The sequence below is a fragment of the Nerophis lumbriciformis genome, linkage group LG04, assembly GCF_033978685.3.
Source record: "Nerophis lumbriciformis linkage group LG04, RoL_Nlum_v2.1, whole genome shotgun sequence".
NCBI lineage: Eukaryota > Metazoa > Chordata > Actinopteri > Syngnathiformes > Syngnathidae > Nerophis > Nerophis lumbriciformis.
Window position 1 is genome coordinate 66,080,088 of NC_084551.2, and position 19,913 is coordinate 66,100,000.

Below are 19,913 nucleotides of genomic sequence, written 5' to 3' on the forward strand. Positions count from 1 at the left end.
TAAAAAAAACAAAACGTATATTTTGGAAGCTGAATATACAGAGGATGAACTACTGCTTATAGAAGCGAGCACAAAGCGAGGGTGAAACGGAGCAGACAGAAGCCGAGAGAGTGAGGTCGGCGTGACTTGACGCTGAAAATGTGGAACTTTGAGCCAAGCTATGCGGAAATAAATGGATTGCTTACCCAAATCAACTGGAAACGTCCCCGGCCAGCTGGACCAAACACACACCTGTCCAGTGAGTGAGTCACTATAATATCGATTGTGATACAAGCAGCATATCACCGTACAACTACAGTAGATACACTATTGAGCTAGCGGTGTACAAACAAAACGTGAAATATGATTCTGTATGTTTTTCAGTCAGCACAGATTGTAATCCCCAACACAACGAGATAGGACACCAAACTCAAAGGCCATTAAGATGTTGACGCAGTTGCTAACATATCTCTTCCGTAGCTAGTTTACAACTAATGCCGGAGCATGGCAATGTGTTACTACTAGAGATGTCCGATAATGGCTTTTTTGCCGATATCTGATATTCCGATATTGCCCAACTCTTAATTACCGATTCCGATATCAACCGATACCGATATATACAGTAGTGGAATTAACACATTATTAGGGCTGAAACGACGCGTCGACGTCATCGGTTACGTAAATACGTCGACGCCGTTTTTGTGCTTCGACGCGTCGCATATTTACGTCACACTACCGTCATGGCGGAGCGCAAAGCAGACGATGCGAGCGGTGCGAGCGAGGGGAAAAAAGCACGCCAAAAGTCGTCAAAAGTGTGGGAGTATTTCAATAAACGGCCTAAGAAGAAACGCTACTTTTACTCCGCTACTTTTATCTACATTCAGCTCGCTACTCGCTACTAATTTTTATCGATCTGTTAATGCACGCTTTGTTTGTTTTGGTCTGTCAGACAGACCTTCAAAGTGCCTGCCTTACTGGTGACGTTTCACTCCGTTCCACCAATCAGATGCAGTCACTGGTGACGTTGGACCAATCAAACAGAGCCAGGTGGTCACATGACCTGACTTAAACAAGTTGAAAAACGTATTGGGGTGTTGCCATTTAGTGGTCAATTGTACGAAATATGTACTGTACTGTACAATCTAATAATAAAAGTTTCAATCAATCAATCAAAAGTGTGAAGGAAAAAAGACTACTTTTTATTTCAACCGTACATCCCGTCAAAAGCCTAAAGACTGACTGCACAGTTCCTGTCTTCACAATAAAAGTGCCGCTCCATCGCGCCGCGCTTTCAAAATAAGAGTCTCCGAAAGCCAGCGCAAACAAGCTAGCAAGCTACGGAGTTTGCCGCCAATTTATTTCTTGTAAAGTGTATAAAAACGAATATGGAAGATGGACAAATAAGATACCAAAAACCAACCACTTTCATGTGGTATTAGACAGAAAGGAGGAACTTTTTTTCTCCTCCATTTGAAAACGTGGACGTTATAAGCAATACTGTCTGTTTACAATCAATGCAAGTCATCAGAATCAGGTAATACACCAACTTATATTCTTGTCTTCATGAAAGAAAGGAATCTATATGTGTTAAACATGCATGTATATTCATTAAAACACCTTTAACATGTAAACAAAAACGGCAAAATAAATAAATATAAATTATATACTGTATATATCAATGTATGTATATACATGTGTATATATATATATATGTGTGTGTATATATATATATATATATATATATATATATATATATATATATATATATATATATATATATATGTGTGTATGTTACTCATCAGTTACTCAGTACTTGAGTAGTTTTTTCACAATATACTTTTTACTTTTACTCAAGTAAATATTTGGGTGACTACTCCTTACTTTTACTTGAGTAATAAATCTCTAAAGTAACAGTACTCTTACTTGAGTACAATTTCTGGCTACTCTACCCACCTCTGCTAATAATGTTGTTGTATGCACAACGGCTATAAACGAACATTTGAAAAGAAAACACCCGACAGCGTTCTTGCCATCACCATCAACTAGTCAATCGTCCGCGTGAGTATACGTTGTCATCATTACACAAAAACATGAATGTGTCATTTGTATCTGCGTTGTAAATTCATAAACTAAAACACTGTTTCGCTCTGAGAGGCGCGTTTGGCGTGCCTGTTCAGTGTTTACAAAGATGCGCTCCTCTTTAACGCTAACGTTAATTAGTTGTGCAAATACCTTTTACAACATTAACAGTTACATATACTATGTACAAACCAACAATTAACTTTCACTTTAATCATACTATCATTGTTGTGTTATTAAGCAAAATAAGCAATACTTTTACTTTTGTTGAAATGTTTACACTGTTACAGAATATTTCGTTTTGTACTTTTTTGTATTGGATGTTTATCTTTATTTTTGCACATTTTAGCAAATAAGCAATACTTTTACTTTTGAAATGCTTATACTATTGCAGAATATTAAGATTGCACTGGATGTTTACTTTTATATTTGCACATTAAAAAGCAAATAAGCTACTTTTAATTTTGTTAAATGTTAAAAGTTTTAAATGTTTACATTGTTACAGAATATTTTGTCATGTTGTTGTCAATGTTGACTGAGTGGCCATACTTTTTTTTTTTGTAAATAAAAGCCATGCCTTTTGAAAAAACTGGCCTACATTTATTTTTTCATCTTCATTTTAAATAAAAAAATAATCGGTAAAAGGAAAAATAATCTATAGATTAATCGAAAAAAATAATCTATAGATTAACCGATTAATCGGAAAAAAATAAATCTATGGATTAATCGATAGAAAAATAATAGTTAGCTGCAGCCTTACACATTATTATGCCTAATTTTGTTGTGATGCCCCGCTGGATGCATTAAACAATGTAACAAGGTTTTCCAAAATAAATCAACTCAAGTTATGGAAAAAAAAAAGCCAACATGGCACTGCCATATTTATTATTGAAGTCACAAAGTGCATTATTTTTTTTCATAACATGCCTCAAAACAGCAGCTTGGAATTTGGGACCTGCTCTCCCTGAGAGAGCATGAGGTAGCGTATAGTGTAGCGTCCCGGAAGAGTTAGTGCTGCAAGGGGTTCTGGGTATTTTTCTGATGTGTTTATGTTGTGTTATGGTGCGGATGTTCTCCCGAAATGTGTTTGTCATTCTTGTTTGGTGTGGGTTCAGTGTGTCGCATATTTGTAACAGTGTTAAAGTTGTTTATACAGCCACCCTCAGTGTGACCTGTATGGCTGTTGACCAAGTATGCTTGGCATTCACTTGTATGTGTGAAAAGCCGTAGATATTATGTGATTGGGCCGGCACGCAAAGGCAGTGCCTTTAAGGTTTATTGGCGCTCTGTACTTCTCCCTACGTCCGTGTACACAGCGGCGTTTTAAAAAGTCATAAATTTTACGTTTCGAAACCGATACCGATAATTTCCGATATTACATTTTAAAGCATTTATCGGCCGATAATATCGGACATCTCTACATACCTGCCAACTTTTGAAATCAGAAAAACCTACCCGTAGTAGCCAGGGTCCAGGGGCCGCAGGCCCCGGTAGGTCCAGGACAAAGTCCTGGTGGGGGGTTCAGGCTTCGCCCCCCGACGCAAAATGATTGATTGCATTCAGACAGGTTAAAATGTTGCTAAAACCATCACTTTTCTATCAGTCACAGTGACTTTTCAAAACAAAAATATTACAGCAAAAATCATATGGGTTGATTGACATGTTTATTCTGTAAGCTAACTTCAATAGTTTGAAATTATTTTGACAGTTAATGCCAGTTATCCTGTCAACCTTTCACAAGACTTCAATTTGTTCATTGAAAGTATAAACACTTTTTACAGTAAACAAATGGTAAAACAGTACGGTACTAAACAATTCCATTAAAAAAAAAATTGGTGTCATTATTAACTTTCTGTCCAAGCTTGTATAATCTACTGCCTTGTTCAATTGTAAAAAATATTCTGTGCCTAAAATTCACATTTCTATCACAATTATCATACTGTAAACATGGTAAGCTAACTTCATTACAATTAATAGTCCTGTCAATAGCATGGAATTACAATTCAAATGTAGTTTTTTTGTAAGCCTTTCAAAAGAATTTAAAATATGAAAAATTAATGAAAATTAATTTAAGCCATCAGACACTTGAAAAGTGGCACATCACATCTCTAATGTAATCATTTGAACTTTTCAACAGAAATAGCACTGCAAAAATATTAAGGACATACTTCTGTATTTTGGTAGTTATGCTGTCAACATTTAACAAGATTTCTTCAACTTGGACTTGAAAGCATAAATAGTAGAAACACTTTTAACAGTATAACAGTACTAAACAATTCCAATAGATAACATTGGTGTCATTACCTTTTTGTTTGCTCAATTATTGCCTCTGTAAATAAAACTTCGGCATTTATCACATCCAAAGAATCTGTTTGGGCGACGAAAAACGTTGAAAGTTTTCCACTTGTAACGCTAGCAACGGCATTAGACTTGTGTTTTTTTGTCCCAACGTGGTCTTTTACATCGCTAATTCCTCCGTGTCCGATCGAAAAATCTTGTCTGCGCAAGGTGCAATTCGCGTAGTTTTCACCCTTTTTGGAACGGATAATTATTCCCGGATAGGCTTTTGAATATTCTTCACGGAATGACTGCAGTTTTCTTTTCGGTTTAAGACTCGTTTGCGATTTTTCTCCGGCTGATTCCATGATCGTTCGCTCGTTTGGAAACAATGGCAACTGGTGCCTCGTGCTTGGCAGCGGTGCTATAAATAGCCTCGCGCATTAAAAAAAAAAATTTTTTTTTTAATTAATGAAAAAACGTATTTTTTATCACTGCAACCGTAACCCGGAATAGGTTGATGAAAACCGTACTAATTACAGGAAAACCGGAGTAGTTGGCAGGTATGCAATTACAATTTCGGATGGAAAAAAAAACAAAAAAACTTTTGCCTTGTCTCTCATAATGATTGTGAACAATAGGCAAACGTCTTGACACGCTAGGAATCCCCAATCTAACTTCCACAGAGTACAGGCTTTGCAAATGGAAAAGTGTAAGCTCAGAAAAGAGCTGTGTATGTACCATGCAGTGGGGAGTGATACTACAATAATAATAATGTAAGAGCTGTAGTCTAACTCCTGGATCGTGATTATTTCATCAGTTCAAGGGTGTATACACTCATGCTTAACTCACCTTTCAACTCAATAATCTCCATCCGCTCTCCTTCCACATCCTGGCCAACAAACTGAAGACCTCTCTCCTCAAAATGGTGTTTGAGCTCTGGATTGACCTGAAGCGAGGAGAGATCAATTCACTTTTTTTTAAGAGCCACGCGTTCACCCTTCAACACCTCCAAAGATTGAATCAGGACCAAAAGATTACAAATCGGGAAAATTAAAGGGTTGTCATATGATCTTTTTTCAACATATAAAGCACTTCCTTGTGTTCTACATAACATGTAATGGTGGTTGTTTGGTCAACATTTTGCATGGATCCTGTGTCACAGGCCATCTTAAAGCTGCTTTCTTTAGGATGTGCCGTTTTGTGGCCAGATTTATTTACGTCCCTCCACTTTGTCTTATCACCATCAGCCATGTTGTAGGTTTTAGTGCTTCCATAGCTTGTCTACTGACGGATATAAGTTAGAACGATATGCAGCTTTTTATTAGAAATGACGGATGCATGTGCATGTACGAGCCAATCTGCCAAACAACAAAAGCATACTGTATTTTCCGGACTATAAGGCGCACTTAAAATCCCTTTTTCCCCTCAAAACTTGACAGTGCGCCTTTTAACTAATGTACGAAATAATTCTGGTTTTGCTTACCGACCTCGAAGCAATTTTATGTGGTACATGGTGTGATGATAAGTGTGACCAGTAGATATGGCAGTCACACATAAGAGATACATGTAGACTGCAATATGATGGCAATATAACTCAAGTAAACAAACATTGTATATGTTCCATTGAAAATATAGAACATTACACACGGCGCTCAAAAATCTATCTAAATGTTTTAGTACAACTTTGGTAAGCTATGAAGCCGCACCGCTTGAAGAATTGTACTGGGCTTCAACATATGAGTAATATTATGGTGTGTGTGTATAAGGTAAGACATTATCTGGAGTTTTGTGACACAATATTATGCAATAGCAACATTTCTTACTTTCTGATCCGTATCTGCAAAAATCCTGAAAAATTGCACTCTTTTGCAGTCCGTACCGACACCGTAGTCGATAAGCTTCTTCTTTTTCTCTATCTTCTTGTTATGGGACATTCATCCTCCACTGTTGCCATTTCTAATATACAGTAGTGTAAAGTTCTTACTTATATCTGTCAGTAAGCTCCTCATAAAAACACTAAAACATACCGGTGTAGTGAGTTTACATTATTCACCCAAGGAACTTCAATTATTAGAGAGTTCCAGTTGGACGTTTTTTCACGGGACACATTTCCGGTGTTGTTGAGATGCTGCTCCGTTATTGATTGAAGTAAAGTCTGAATGTCATTATAACAGTTAGCTCCATCTTTTGACACTTCTTCCACTCCCGTCCTTGCACGCTATACCACTACAACAAAGATGACGGGGAGAAGACGCTGTCGAAGGTGAGCCACGTAAATAAGACCGCCCACAAAACGGCGCTTCCTCAAGCGACTGTCAGAAAGCAGCTTGAAGATGATGTGTAAAACATCATCTATGCAACATTTTGACCAAAGAACCACCATCACATGTTATGTAGACCACAAAAAAGTGTTTTCAATTCAGAAAAAATAAATAATAATATGACTCCTTTATCCATCCATCCATCCATCTTCTTCCGCTTATCCGAGGTCGGGTCGCGGGGGCAGCAGCTTAAGCAGGGAAGCCCAGACTTCCCTCTCCCCAGCCACTTCGTCCAGCTCCTCCCGGGGGATCCCGAGGCGTTCCCAGGCCAGCCGGGAGAGATAGTCTTCCCAGCGTGTCCTGGGTCTTCCCCGCGGCCTCCAACCGGTCGGACGTGCCCGAAACACCTCCCTAGGGAGGCGTTCGGGTGGCATCCTGACCAGATGCCCGAACCACCTCATCTGGCTCCTCTCGATGTGGAGGAGCAGCGGCTTTACTTTGAGCTCCCCCCGGATGACAGAGCTTCTCACCCTATCTCTAAGGGAGAGCCCCGCCACTCGGCGGAGGAAACTCATTTCGGCCGCTTGTACCCGTGATCTTGTCCTTTCGGTCATGATCCAAAGCTCATGACCATAGGTGAGGATGGGAACGTAGATCGACCGGTAAATCGAGAGCTTTGCCTTCCGGCTCAGCTCCTTCTTCACCACATCGGATCGATACAGCGTCCGCATTACTGAAGACGCCGCACCGATCCGCCTGTCGATCTCACGATCCACTCTTCCCCCACTCGTGAACAAGACTCCGAGGTACTTGAACTCCTCCACTTGGGGCAAGATCTGCTCCCCAACCCGGAGATGGCACTCCACCCTTTTCCGGGAGAGAACCATGGACTCGGACTTGGAGGTGCTGATTCCCATCCCAGTCGCTTCACACTCGGCTGCGAACCGATCCAGTGAGAGCTGAAGATCTTGGCCGGAGGAAGCCATCAGGACCACATCATCTGCAAATAGCAGTGACCTAATCCTGCAGCCACCAAACCAGATCCCCTCAACGCCCTGACTGCGCCTAGAAATTCTGTCCATAAAGGTTATGAACAGAATCGGTGACAAAGGGCAGCCTTGGCGGAGTCCAACCCTCACTGGAAACGTGTCCGACTTACTGCCGGCAATGCGGACCAAGCTCTGACACTGATCATACAGGGAGCGAACTGCCACAATAAGACAGTCCGTTACCCCATACTCTCTGAGCACTCCCCACAGGACTTCCCGGGGTACACGGTCGAATGCCTTCTCCAAGTCCACAAAGCACATGTAGACTGGTTGGGCAAACTCCCATGCACCCTGCCGAGAGTATAGAGCTGGTCCACAGTTCCACGACCAGGACGAAATCCACACTGTTCCTCCTGAATCCGATGTTCGACTATCCGGCGTAGCCTCCTCTCCAGTACACCTGAATAGACCTTACCGGGAAGGCTGAGGAGTGTGATCCCACGATAGTTGGAACACACCCTCCGGTTCCCCTTCTTAAAGAGAGGAACCACCACCCCGGTCTGCCAATCCAGAGGTACCGCCCCCGATGTCCACGCGATGCTGCAGAGTCTTGTCAACCAAGACAGCCCCACAGCATCCAGAGCCTTAAGGAACTCCGGGCGGATCTCATCCACCCCCGAGGCCTTGCCACCGAGGAGCTTTTTAACTACCTCGGCAACCTCAGCCCCAGAAATAGGAGAGCCCACCACAGATTCCCCAGGCCCTGCTTCCTCATAGGAAGATGACTCCTTTAATGCGTCCTATAATCTGGTGCGCTTTATAAATGTAAAAAGATCAAAAATAGACCATTCATCGGCAGTGTGCCTTATAATCTGGTGCTCCCTATGGTCCGGAAAATACGGTAACCAAAAGCAAGGAGCTGATTGAGGACAACGTCAGACTACAATGGCGGACTGGTGCAAAGTACTTTGAGTACCATATATGAAGATATCCGCTGATGTCACAATTGGGAAAAACGTCACAAATTGTGCAAATTCCTAACAGCTCTTTGAAGGAAGGCAAGATTGTTTTAAAAATATCTTTGCAATGCCTCCAGGGTTTTATTTCAACATTTCAGGACGTGCAGATCCCCGAATACAAAAAAACAGGTGCCAATAGGTAAGAAAAGTTGGTTAGCATAATAGGTCCCCTCGAAAGAGGACGTCTACGTTTGCGGACTCTGATGTTCTAACCTCAAATCTGTGTCTGTGCCTCTCATCAACATAGTCCACGTCGCCATAGAGTTTTCCTGTGAGAATAACATGATCAAAGCATCAGTAAACTTAGTGGCTTGAAGAATAGCAAATACTATTTAAAAAAAAAAAAAGACAGCTGAGTGAGTCTGCACATACTGAGAGCACATGTTTTGGATTTGATGAGGGTCCTTCTCTTCCCCAGTCTCATTGTGCCTCCCATTTGTCCTGGATTGTGCTCTGGCATGTCAATCACCTGCAGGGAAAAAAACAGTTCAAACCAGGTCCAGTAATACAGAAAACAGAAAAGTGAGTGGACTACTTGTAGCCAGCAAAGGCGCCGCTGATTCAGTCTTAAATAACTTGCTGTCTAAACTGTTTCTTATTGTAACTGTATGAATGTTCAAAATAAACTACCGTAAATTTCGGACTTTAAGCCTCTACTTTTTTCTTTCACTTTGAACCCTGCGGCTTATAAGACGGTGTGAGCAGTACCGTATTTTCCGCACTATAAGGCGCACCTAAAAACCACAAATTTTCTCAAAAGCTGACAGTGCGTCTTATAACCCGGTGCGCTTTATATATGGATTAATATTAAGATTCATTTTCATAAAGTTTCGGTCTTGTAACTACGGTAAACAGCCGCCATCTTTTTTCCCGGTAGAACAGGAAGCGCTTCTTCTTCTACGCAAGCAACCGCCAAGGTAAGCACCCGCCCCCATAGAACAGGAAGCACTTCTTCTTCTACTGTAAGCAACCACCCGCCCGCGTAGAAGAAGAAAAAGGGCGCGGATATTACCGTACGTTTCATTTCCTTTGTGTGTTTACATCTGTAAAGACCACAAAATGGCTCCTACTAAGCGACAGGGATCCGGTTAATGAAAAGACGCAATCTCTCCATCCGCACACGGATTACTATTTCACAGCAACTGATATTCCTGTGAACCGCACTGTGGATACAACGGGAGCACGTACGGTGAATATTCGCACCACAGGGAATGAGAAGTCATCCTTCACTGTGGTTCTAGCTTGCCATGCTAATGGCCAGAAACTTCCACCCATGGTGATATTCAAAAGGAAGACCTTGCCAAAAGAGACCTTTCCAGCCGGCGTCATCATAAAAGCTAACTCGAAGGGATGGATGAAGAAAAGATGAGCGAGTGGTTAAGGTAAGTTTAAGTTTACGCGAAGAGGCCGGGTGGCTTTTTTCACGCAGCTCCGTCCATGTTGATATACGACCCCATGCGCGCCCACATCACGCTGGTTTTAATATATTATTAAAGTTTGACTGACCTATTTGACTGTTTTTTTGACATTCCTTTAGCGCAGTTAGATGCGGCTTACAACACGGGGCGGCTTATAGGTGGACAAAGTTTTGAAATATGCCGTTCATTGAAGGCGCGGCTTATAACCCAGGGCGCCTTATGGTGCGGAAAATACGGTACAATGAATGTGTTGTACAGTATATACCTTTCGGGCATAACCTTATTTCGTCCACATTGTTTGCACTATATGATTGCACTCTGCATTGGCATGTTTATTTTTAGTCAGCGCTTTGTCTTTTGATTCTCGCCCGGAAAAGGGTGGAATGCCATCTCCGGGTTGGGGAGGAGACCCTGCCCCAAGTGGAGGAGTTCAAGTACCTCGGAGTCTTGTTCACGAGTGAGGGAAGAGTGGATGGTGAGATCGACAGGCGGATCGGTGCGGCGTCTTCAGTAATGCGGACGCTGTATCGATCCGTTGTGGTGAAGAAGGAGCTGAGCCGGAAGGCAAAGCTCTCAATTTACCGGTCGATCTACGTTCCCATCCTCACCTATGGTCATGAGCTTTGGGCTATGACCGAAAGGACAAGATCACGGGTACAAGCGGCCGAAATGAGTTTCCTCCGCCGGGTGGCGGGGCTCTCCCTTAGAGATAGGGTGAGAAGCTCTGTCATCCGGGGGGAGCTCAAAGTAAAGCCGCTGCTCCTCCACATGGAGAGGAGCCAGATGAGGTGGTTCAGGCATCTGGTCAGGATGCCACCCGAACACCTCCCTAGGGAGGTGTTTAGGGCACGTCCGACCGGTAGGAGGCCACGGGGGAAGACCCAGGACACGTTGGGAAGACTATGTCCCAACCCGGCCTGGGACCGCCTCGGGATCCCCCGGGAGGAGCTGGACGAAGTGGCTGGGGAGAGGGAAGTCTGGGCTTCCCTGCTTAGGCTGCTGCCCCCGCGACCCGACCTCGGATAAGCGGAAGAAGATGGATGGATGGATGGATGGATGGATGGCTTTGTCTTTTGCCCCTTTTATTTTATAACTGATTATTTTTTTTAAATTCATTTTCAAAATTAAATCCCAGTTCACATAATGTTTGTTTATAATAGAAAGGGCAACAAAAATGTGTTTTACATAACAGTAAATAATTGTGATTTCAATATTGATCAACATTTTTTATTTTGGCCATAATCGTGGCCAATCTACTACAATTTTAATCACATTAATCACACTTTTGCATTTTGATTAATCATGATTAATCACAGTAAATTTCTTGTGTGCATAATTTAAATTAATTTAAAAAGACCCAATATTTGTACACAAATGCAATTTCCTCATCAGAATTAAAACAAAAATGCAGCCGAGACAGGCTCCAGCACCCCCGGCGACCCCAAAAGGTACAAGCGCTAGAAAATGGATGGATGGATGTTACTTAAAAGCACCACATTTTTTTGATCAATACTTGCCGTTTTATCCAATGTCCCAACGAGGTGTATTTTGAAGTTAAGTTAAAGTACCAATGCTTGTCACACACACACTAGGTGTGGTGAAATTTGTCCTCTGCATTTGACCCATCCCCTTGTTTTCTCCCTGGGAGGTGAGGGGAGCAGTGAGCAGCAGCAGTGGCCGCGCCCAGGAATAATTTTTGAATGAAGTGAAGTGAATTATATTTTTATATAGCGCTTTTTCTCAAGTGACTCAAAGCGCTTTACATAGTGAAACCCAATATCTAAGTTACATTTAAACCAATATGGGTGGCACTGGGAGCAGGTGGGTAAAGTGTCTTGCCCAAGGACACAACGGCAGTGACTACGATGGCGGAAGCGGGGATCGAACCTGCAACCCTCAAGTTGCTGGCACAGCCGCACTACCAACCGAGCTATACCGCCCGGTGATTTAACGCCCAATTCCAACCCTTGATGCTGAGTGCCAAGCAGGGAGGTAATGGGTCCCAATTTTATAGTCTTTGGTATGACTTGGCTGGGGTTTGAACTCACAACCTACCAATCTCAGGGCGGACACTCTAACCCCTGAGTAGGTTAACAACCTGCTTTGCCTTTCAGATAACCATACGCGGTTAAGATAAAAGAGCATGAGTTCTGCTTATATAAGTGAAGTGAATGATATTTATATAGCGCTTTTCTCTAGTGAGTCAAAGCACTTTACATAGTGAAACCCAATATCTATCCATCCATCCATCCATCCATCCATCTTCTTCCGCTTATCCGAGGTCGGGTCGCGGGGGCAGCAGCCTAAGCAGGGAAGCCCAGACTTCCCTCTCCCCAGCCACTTCGTCCAGCTCCTCCCGGGGGATCCCGAGGCGTTCCCAGGCCAGCCGGGAGACATAGTCTTCCCAACGTGTCCTGGGTCTTCCTCGTGGCCTCCTACCGGTCGACGTGCCCTAAACACCTCCCTAGGGAGGCGCTCGGGTGGCATCCTGACCAGATGCCCGAACCACCTCATCTGGCTCCTCTCCATGTGGAGGAGCAGCGGCTTTACTTTGAGCTCCCCCCGGATGACAGAGCTTCTCACCCTATCTCTAAGGGAGAGCCCCGCCACCCGGCGGAGGAAACTCATTTCGGCCGCTTGTACCCGTGATCTTGTCCTTTCGGTCATAACCCAAAGCTCATGACCATAGGTGAGGATGGGAACGTAGATCGACCGGTAAATTGAGAGCTTTGCCTTCCGGCTCAGCTCCTTCTTCACCACAACGGATCGATACAGCGTCCGCATTACTGAAGACGCCGCACCGATCCGCCTGTCGATCTCACGATCCACTCTTCCCTCACTCGTGAACAAGACTCCGAGGTACTTGAACTCCTCCACTTGGGGCAAGATCTCCTCCCCAACCCGGAGATGGCACTCCACCCTTTTCCGGGCGAGAACCATGGACTCGGACTTGGAGGTGCTGATTCTCATCCCAGTCGCTTCACAGTCAGCTGTGAACCGATCCAGTGAGAGCTGAAGATCCTGGCCAGATGAAGCCATCAGGACCACATCATCTGCAAAAAGCAGAGACCTAATCCTGCAGCCACCAAACCAGATCCCCTCAACGCCTTGACTGCGCCTAGAAATTCTGTCCATAAAAGTTATGAACAGAATCGGTGACAAAGGGCAGCCTTGGCGGAGTCCAACCCTCACTGGAAACGTGTCCGACTTACTGCCGGCAATGCGAACCAAGCTCTGACACTGATCATACAGGGAGCGGACCGCCACAATCAGACAGTCCGAAACCCCATACTCTCTGAGCACTCCCCACAGAACTTCCCGAGGGACACGGTCGAATGCCTTCTCCAAGTCCACAAAGCACATGTAGACTGGTTGGGCAAACTCCCATGCACCCTCAAGGACCCTGCCGAGAGTATAGAGCTGGTCCACAGTTCCACGACCAGGACGAAAACCACACGGTTCCTCCTGAATCCGAGGTTCGACTATCCGGCGTAGCCTCCTCTCCAGTACACCTGAATAGACCTTACCGGGAAGGCTGAGGAGTGTGATCCCACGATAGTTAGAACACACCCTTCGGTTCCCCTTTTTAAAGAGAGGAACCACCACCCCGGTCTGCCAATCCAAAGGTACTGCCCCCGATGTCCACGCGATGCTGCAGAGTCTTGTCAACCAAGACAGACCCACAGCATTCAGAGCCTTAAGGAACTCCGGGCGGATCTCATCCACCCCTGGGGCCTTGCCACCGAGGAGCTTTTTAACTACCTCAGCAACCTCAGCCCCAGAAATAGGAGGAAGACGTGTTGGTGGGATTGAGGAGGTCTTCGAAGTATTCCCTCCACCGATCCACAACTTCCGCAGTCGAGGTCAGCAGAACACCATCCGCACCATACACGGTGTTGGTAGTGCACTGCTTCCCCTTACTGAGGCGGCAGATGGTGGTCCAGAATCGCTTCGAAGCCGTCTGGAAGTCGTTTTCCATGGCTTCCCCGAACTCCTCCCATGTCCGAGTTTTTGCCTCCGCGACCGCTGAAGCCGCACACCGCTTGGCCTGTCGGTACCTGTCCGCTGCCTCAGGAGTCCCATGAGCCAAAAGAACCCAATAGGACTCCTTCTTCAGCTTGACGGCATCCCTCACTGCCGGTGTCCACCAACGGGTTCTAGGATTACCGCCACGACAGGCACCAACTACCTTGCGGCCACAGCTCCAATATCTAAGTTACATTTAAACCAGTGTGGGTGGCACTGCCGGTTTGTCTTATAGTCCGGAAAATACAGCTTACATGATTACTGCGATCATTTTTGTGATTAATCGCATGAGTTCACTTTGACAGCCCTTACTTAAATGCAGAGCTTATAAACATTCCGGCCTTTTCTCTCTGCATTGTGCCTTTTTCCCCCCCCTATTGTTCCCTTTTTTTTGTATAATTTTATTCATTTAATGTGCCGTGCACCAATTGGGGTATTTTGGACAAACTTTGGTCAAAAGAGTACAACATGGAATGTTTTGGAGCAGATCAGCTATGGGAAGTTGCGCAAAATCCATGCTGACTTCTCGCTTATTCTGCAGGTTAAACTGCACATTTATGGTATTTAACAAGAAAAAGGTACTCGTTCAAGACAACCCACCACTGGGTATTTGGAGTCGGGGTTGAACTCTGTCGAGTTGGCGTCTGAGAAAGAGAAAGAAACATTTTCTTTTAAACGCTTGACTGAAGTAAGACAGGATGAAATGTGTACCAATGACTTACCTTCCCAGCCAAGAACATTGCGGGCGAATTCGCACACGGCAAGCTGCATGCCCAAACAAACACCTAACCGAAAACAAGACCGACAAGATTTCTGCTGAATAAGAACAACTAATATGAAGCATAGGTCTACAAAACAAGCATTATTTGAACACACCTAATTACACCTCAATAACTGTACATTAAGGTACATTTCTTAGGTGGTAATCAATTCAATAAGGCTGAAATAATTACTGTTTGATTAATACTGTACGAGAGGTATTCACTTAATGTTTATTATATCCAGAGGTGGGTAGTAACGCGCTACATTTACTCCGTTACATCTACTTGAGTAACTTTTGGGATAAATTGTACTTCTAAGAGTAGTTTTAATGCAACATACTTTTACTTGAGTATATTTATAGAGAAGAAACGCTACTTTTACTCCGCTACTTTTATCTACATTCAGCTCGCTACTAATTTTTATCGATCTGTTAATGCACGCTTTGTTTGTTTTGGTCTGTCAGACAGACCTTCATAGTGCCTGCGTTTCAACAAATACAGTCACTGGTGACGTTCACTCCGTTCCACCAATCAGATGCAGTCACTGGTGACGTTGGACCAATCAAACAGAGCCAGGGGTCACATGACCTGACTTAAACAAGTTGAAAAACTTATTGGGGTGTTACCATTTAGTGGTCAATTGTACGGAATATGTACTGTACTGTGCAATCTACTAATACAAGTTCCAATCAATCAATCAAAAGTGTGAAGGAAAAAAGACCATTTTTTATTTCAACCGTACACCCCGTCAAAAGCCTAAAGACTGACTGCACAGTTCCTGTCTTCACAATAAAAGTGCCGTTCCATCGCGCCTGCGCTTTCAAAATAAGAGTCTCCGAAAGCCTGCGCAAACAAGCTAGCAAGCTACGGAGTTTGCCGCCAATGTATTTCTTGTAAAGTGTATAAAAACGAATATGGAAGCTGGACATATAAGATGCCAAAAACCAACCACTTTCATGTGGTATTAGACAGAAAGGAGGAACTTTTTGAAAACGTGGACGTTTGTCATCACTACTGTCTGATTACAATCAATGCAAGTCATCAGAATCAGGTAATACACCAACTTATATTCTTGTCTTCATGAAAGAAAGGAATCTATATGTGTTAAACATGCATGTATATTCATTAAAACACTATTAACATGTAAACAAAAACGGCAAAAAAAATAAATATAAATTATATACTGTATATATCAATGTATGTATATATATATATATATGTATATATATATATATATGTGTGTGTGTATGTATATATATATATATATATATATATATGTGTGTATATATATATATATATATATATATATATATATATATATATATATATATATATATATATATATATGATATGTGTGTGTATGTTACTCATCAGTTACTCAGTACTTGAGTAGTTTTTTTACAACATACTTTTTACTTTTACTCAAGTAAATATTTGGGTGACTACTCCTTACTTTTACTTGAGTAATAAATCTCTAAAGTAACAGTACTCTTACTTGAGTACAATTTCTGGCTACTCTACCCACCTCTGGTTATACCCAGCCCTCATTTAGCATACTATACAATATATTAAATCTGTCTATTTCCAGTGGAGTATTTTCTTACCTAGGAAAGGCTTATTCTGTTTTCTTGCCCAGTTTATAGCCAGCATCTTGCCTTCTGTACCTCTCACCCCAAATCCTCCTGGCACCAACACGCCGCTGTGGTGGGAATTTAAACATTTACACAATAGAGTAGGTAGTTTCTTAGACTAAAAGAGTAATAACCACTGGTAATTGCACCAGAAAAGATTTTTCATTCGGTTTAACAACAACAGCTTGGTATAGCTGATGGCTCTCTGCTGCCATCATGTGGCAAAAAACAGACACGGGCTTGTGGTCATGTACTCACTCAGCACTGCAGAGTTTTTGCCAGGCTTCGTGATATTTCACCGGCTCGTCCTGCAATGTACCGGGCTCCAGGTCGGCCGAGTCTATGTACTGGAACCGTGATGAATAACGTGTTAAAAAAAAATCTGTCCACATTAATGAATAAAAGGGGTTCTTTTTCCATACCTTGACCACTAGCTTGTGACTGATGGCGAGGGACGAGTGCTCCAGGGCCTTGATGACAGAGGTGTAGGAGTCTGACAGCTTCGTGTACTTGCCCACCAGGGCTATGGAAACGTGCTCCAGGAGACGGTCGGATCTGACGATGAGGAGTGGGACTCAACTTTGTTCAGAACATACAATATGCAAACTAACCTAATGCATTACTATAATGTTCACAATAAATAATTATGAACCAAGATGGGGAGAAATTAGTATTTTCTGTGCATGTAGAGTCAGGACCAGACATAATGAAACTGCGTTTCAGTTTAATGCTCAATGTTGGCAATTTTCAAATTCAGCCAGAAAACACTTATTTAATTGTGCATATGACAACTGAAAGTATTTTATCCGCAGTATTTGATCCATCCATCCATCCATCTTCTTCCGCTTATCCGAGGTCGGGTCGCGAGGGCAGCAGCCTAAGCAGGGAAGCAGCCTAAGCAGGGAAGCCCAGACTTCCCTCTCCCCAGCCACTTCGTCCAGCTCTTCCCGGGAGATCCCGAGGCGTTCCCAGGCCAGCCGGGAGAGATAGTCTTCCCAGCGTGTCCTGGGTCTTCCCCGTGGCCTCCTACCGGTCGGACGTGCCCGAAACACCTTCCTAGGGAGGCGTTCGGGTGGCATCCTGACCAGATGCCCGAACCACCTCATCTGGCTCCTCTCGATGTGGAGGAGCAGCGGCTTTACTTTGAGCTCCCCCCGGATGGCAGAGCTTCTCACCCTATCTCTAAGGGAGAGCCCCGCCACTCGGCGGAGGAAACTCATTTCGGCCGCTTGTACCCGTGATCTTGTCCTTTCGGTCATAACCCAAAGCTCATGACCATAGGTGAGGATGGGAACGTAGATCGACCGGTAAATTGAGAGCTTTGCCTTCCGGCTCAGCTCCTTCTTCACCACAACGGATCGATACAGCGTCCGCATTACTGAAGACGCCGCACCGATCCGCCTGTCGATCTCACGATCCACTCTTCCCTCACTCGTGAACAAGACTACGAGGTACTTGAACTCCTCCACTTGGGGCAAGATCTCCTCCCCAACCCGGAGATGGCACTCCACCCTTTTCCGGGCGAGAACCATGGACTCGGACTTGGAGGTGCTGATTCTCATCCCAGTCGCTTCACACTCAGTTGCGAACCGATCCAGTGAGAGCTGAAGATCCTGGCCAGATGAAACCATCAGGACCACATCATCTGCAAAAAGCAGAGACCTAATCCTGCAGCCACCAAACCAGATCCCCTCAACGCCTTGACTGCGCCTAGAAATTCTGTCCATAAGTTATGAACAGAATTGGTGACAAAGGGCAGCCTTGGCGGAGTCCAACCCTCACTGGAAACGTGTCCGACTTACTACCGGCAATGCGGACCAAGCTCTGACACTGATCATACAGGGAGCGGACTGCCACAATCAGACAGTCCGATACCCCGTACTCTCTGAGCACCCCCCACAGGACTTCCCGAGGGACACGGTCGGTATATTAATTGATGAAAACTTTATTCATTACTCGCGGTTTTACGTAAATTATTATACATAAAGTGTTTACCAATAATTTAGCTTAAAAACATTTAAATGCAGACAGCCCTGAAACGGGCTGTCTGCACTCTCAAAGTGCATGTTGTTGCCAAATGTATTTCATATGCTGTAAACCTAGTTCATAGTTGTTAGTTTCCTTTAATGCCAAACAAACACATACCAATCGTTGGTTAGAAGGCGATCGCCGAATTTGTCCTCGCTTTCTCGCGTGTCGCTGGCTGTCGTGTCGTTTTCGTCGGTTTCGCTTGCATACGGTTCAAACCGATATGGCTCAATAGCTTCAGTTTCTTCTTCAATTTCGTTTTCGCTACCTGCCTCCACACTACAACCATCCGTTTCAATACATGCGTAATCTGTTGAATCACTTAAGCCGCTGAAATCCGAGTCTGAATCCGAGCTAATGTCGCTATATCTTGCTGTTCTATCCGCCATGTTTGTTTGTATTGGCATCACTGTGTGACGTCACAGGAAAATAGACGAGTGTATATAACGATGGTTAAAATCAGGCACTTTGAAGCTTTTTTTTAGGGATATTGCGTGATGGGTAAAAATGTTTTAAAAACTTCGAAAATTAAAATAAGCCACTGGGAACTGATTTTTAATGGTTTTAACCCTTCTGAAATTGTGATAATGTTCCCCTTTAACTTAAGCTCATGACACTGTAAGTTGAATGATGTGGACATGTTTGCTACTGGATACTTCGTAATACGCTCCTGCCTTGGAAACTTTGTATCTGTAAGTAATTTGCGACTATAATCAAATTGATACTTTATATTGACAGATGTGGACTTTTAGACTGTAATATTGTTCATTTAGAGGACATTTATTACATATGTCTAGCTTGTGTAGCTGCTAGCTCTTAGTAGCCCATAGCCTACCATGATTACCTTTTGTAAATCACTGGCAATCGAGCTTTGTACACGTAAAAGAGCTACAGGACTGCTTGTATTGAATATTTAGGATGAAAGCTGATATAATTCTATACACATTTTTTTTTGCTGATATCAGACCAACTTCCAATTCTAATATCGGATAGATTGTTAAATACATTTCCAGGATAATACCCGTGCAAATAAAGGAAGTAACAATGACAATAAGTGGCCCACCTGTCAGCCATCTCCTTCCACTTGGAGAGCATCTTCCTGGGCCTCATCTCAATAGCAAGGTTTAATCTCTGGCAGAAGTAGCCGACGATGCCTTGTTCCTCCAGCAGCAGAGGAACTCTGTAAACTGAAGGCACATCATGGACACAGATCACCTGCAAAACATACACAAATTAATTTGACTTCTTAGCAAAAGGAGCTGATTTATCTTAATATTCCTGTACATCACCTGTGTGGGCTCCACGTGACAAAACATTGAGATCTTTTCCTTTACTGCAGTTTCTAAGGGCGTTGTACAGCGGCACATGACCTAAACACATATTAGGATAACACATTAAGATGAAAAAATAAATCAAGAAAACTCTTGTTTATCAGTTTGCAG

General features: G+C 43.5%; 1 protein-coding gene across 1 annotated transcript in view; it reads right to left on the reverse strand.

The window, feature by feature from the left end:
* Positions 1 to 19,913, reverse strand: part of ctps1b (CTP synthase 1b) — a 57,933-nt gene that overhangs the window by 17,731 nt on the left and 20,289 nt on the right. The window contains exons 7-16 of the mRNA XM_061946606.1: positions 19,761 to 19,841; positions 19,535 to 19,686; positions 16,866 to 16,998; positions 16,702 to 16,790; positions 16,417 to 16,511; positions 14,774 to 14,836; positions 14,652 to 14,695; positions 8,980 to 9,076; positions 8,821 to 8,876; positions 5,188 to 5,284 (exon numbers count right to left, since the gene is read on the reverse strand). Coding sequence (XP_061802590.1) covers positions 5,188 to 5,284; positions 8,821 to 8,876; positions 8,980 to 9,076; positions 14,652 to 14,695; positions 14,774 to 14,836; positions 16,417 to 16,511; positions 16,702 to 16,790; positions 16,866 to 16,998; positions 19,535 to 19,686; positions 19,761 to 19,841 — 907 coding nt within the window. The remainder of the gene's footprint in view (positions 1 to 5,187; positions 5,285 to 8,820; positions 8,877 to 8,979; positions 9,077 to 14,651; positions 14,696 to 14,773; positions 14,837 to 16,416; positions 16,512 to 16,701; positions 16,791 to 16,865; positions 16,999 to 19,534; positions 19,687 to 19,760; positions 19,842 to 19,913) is intronic.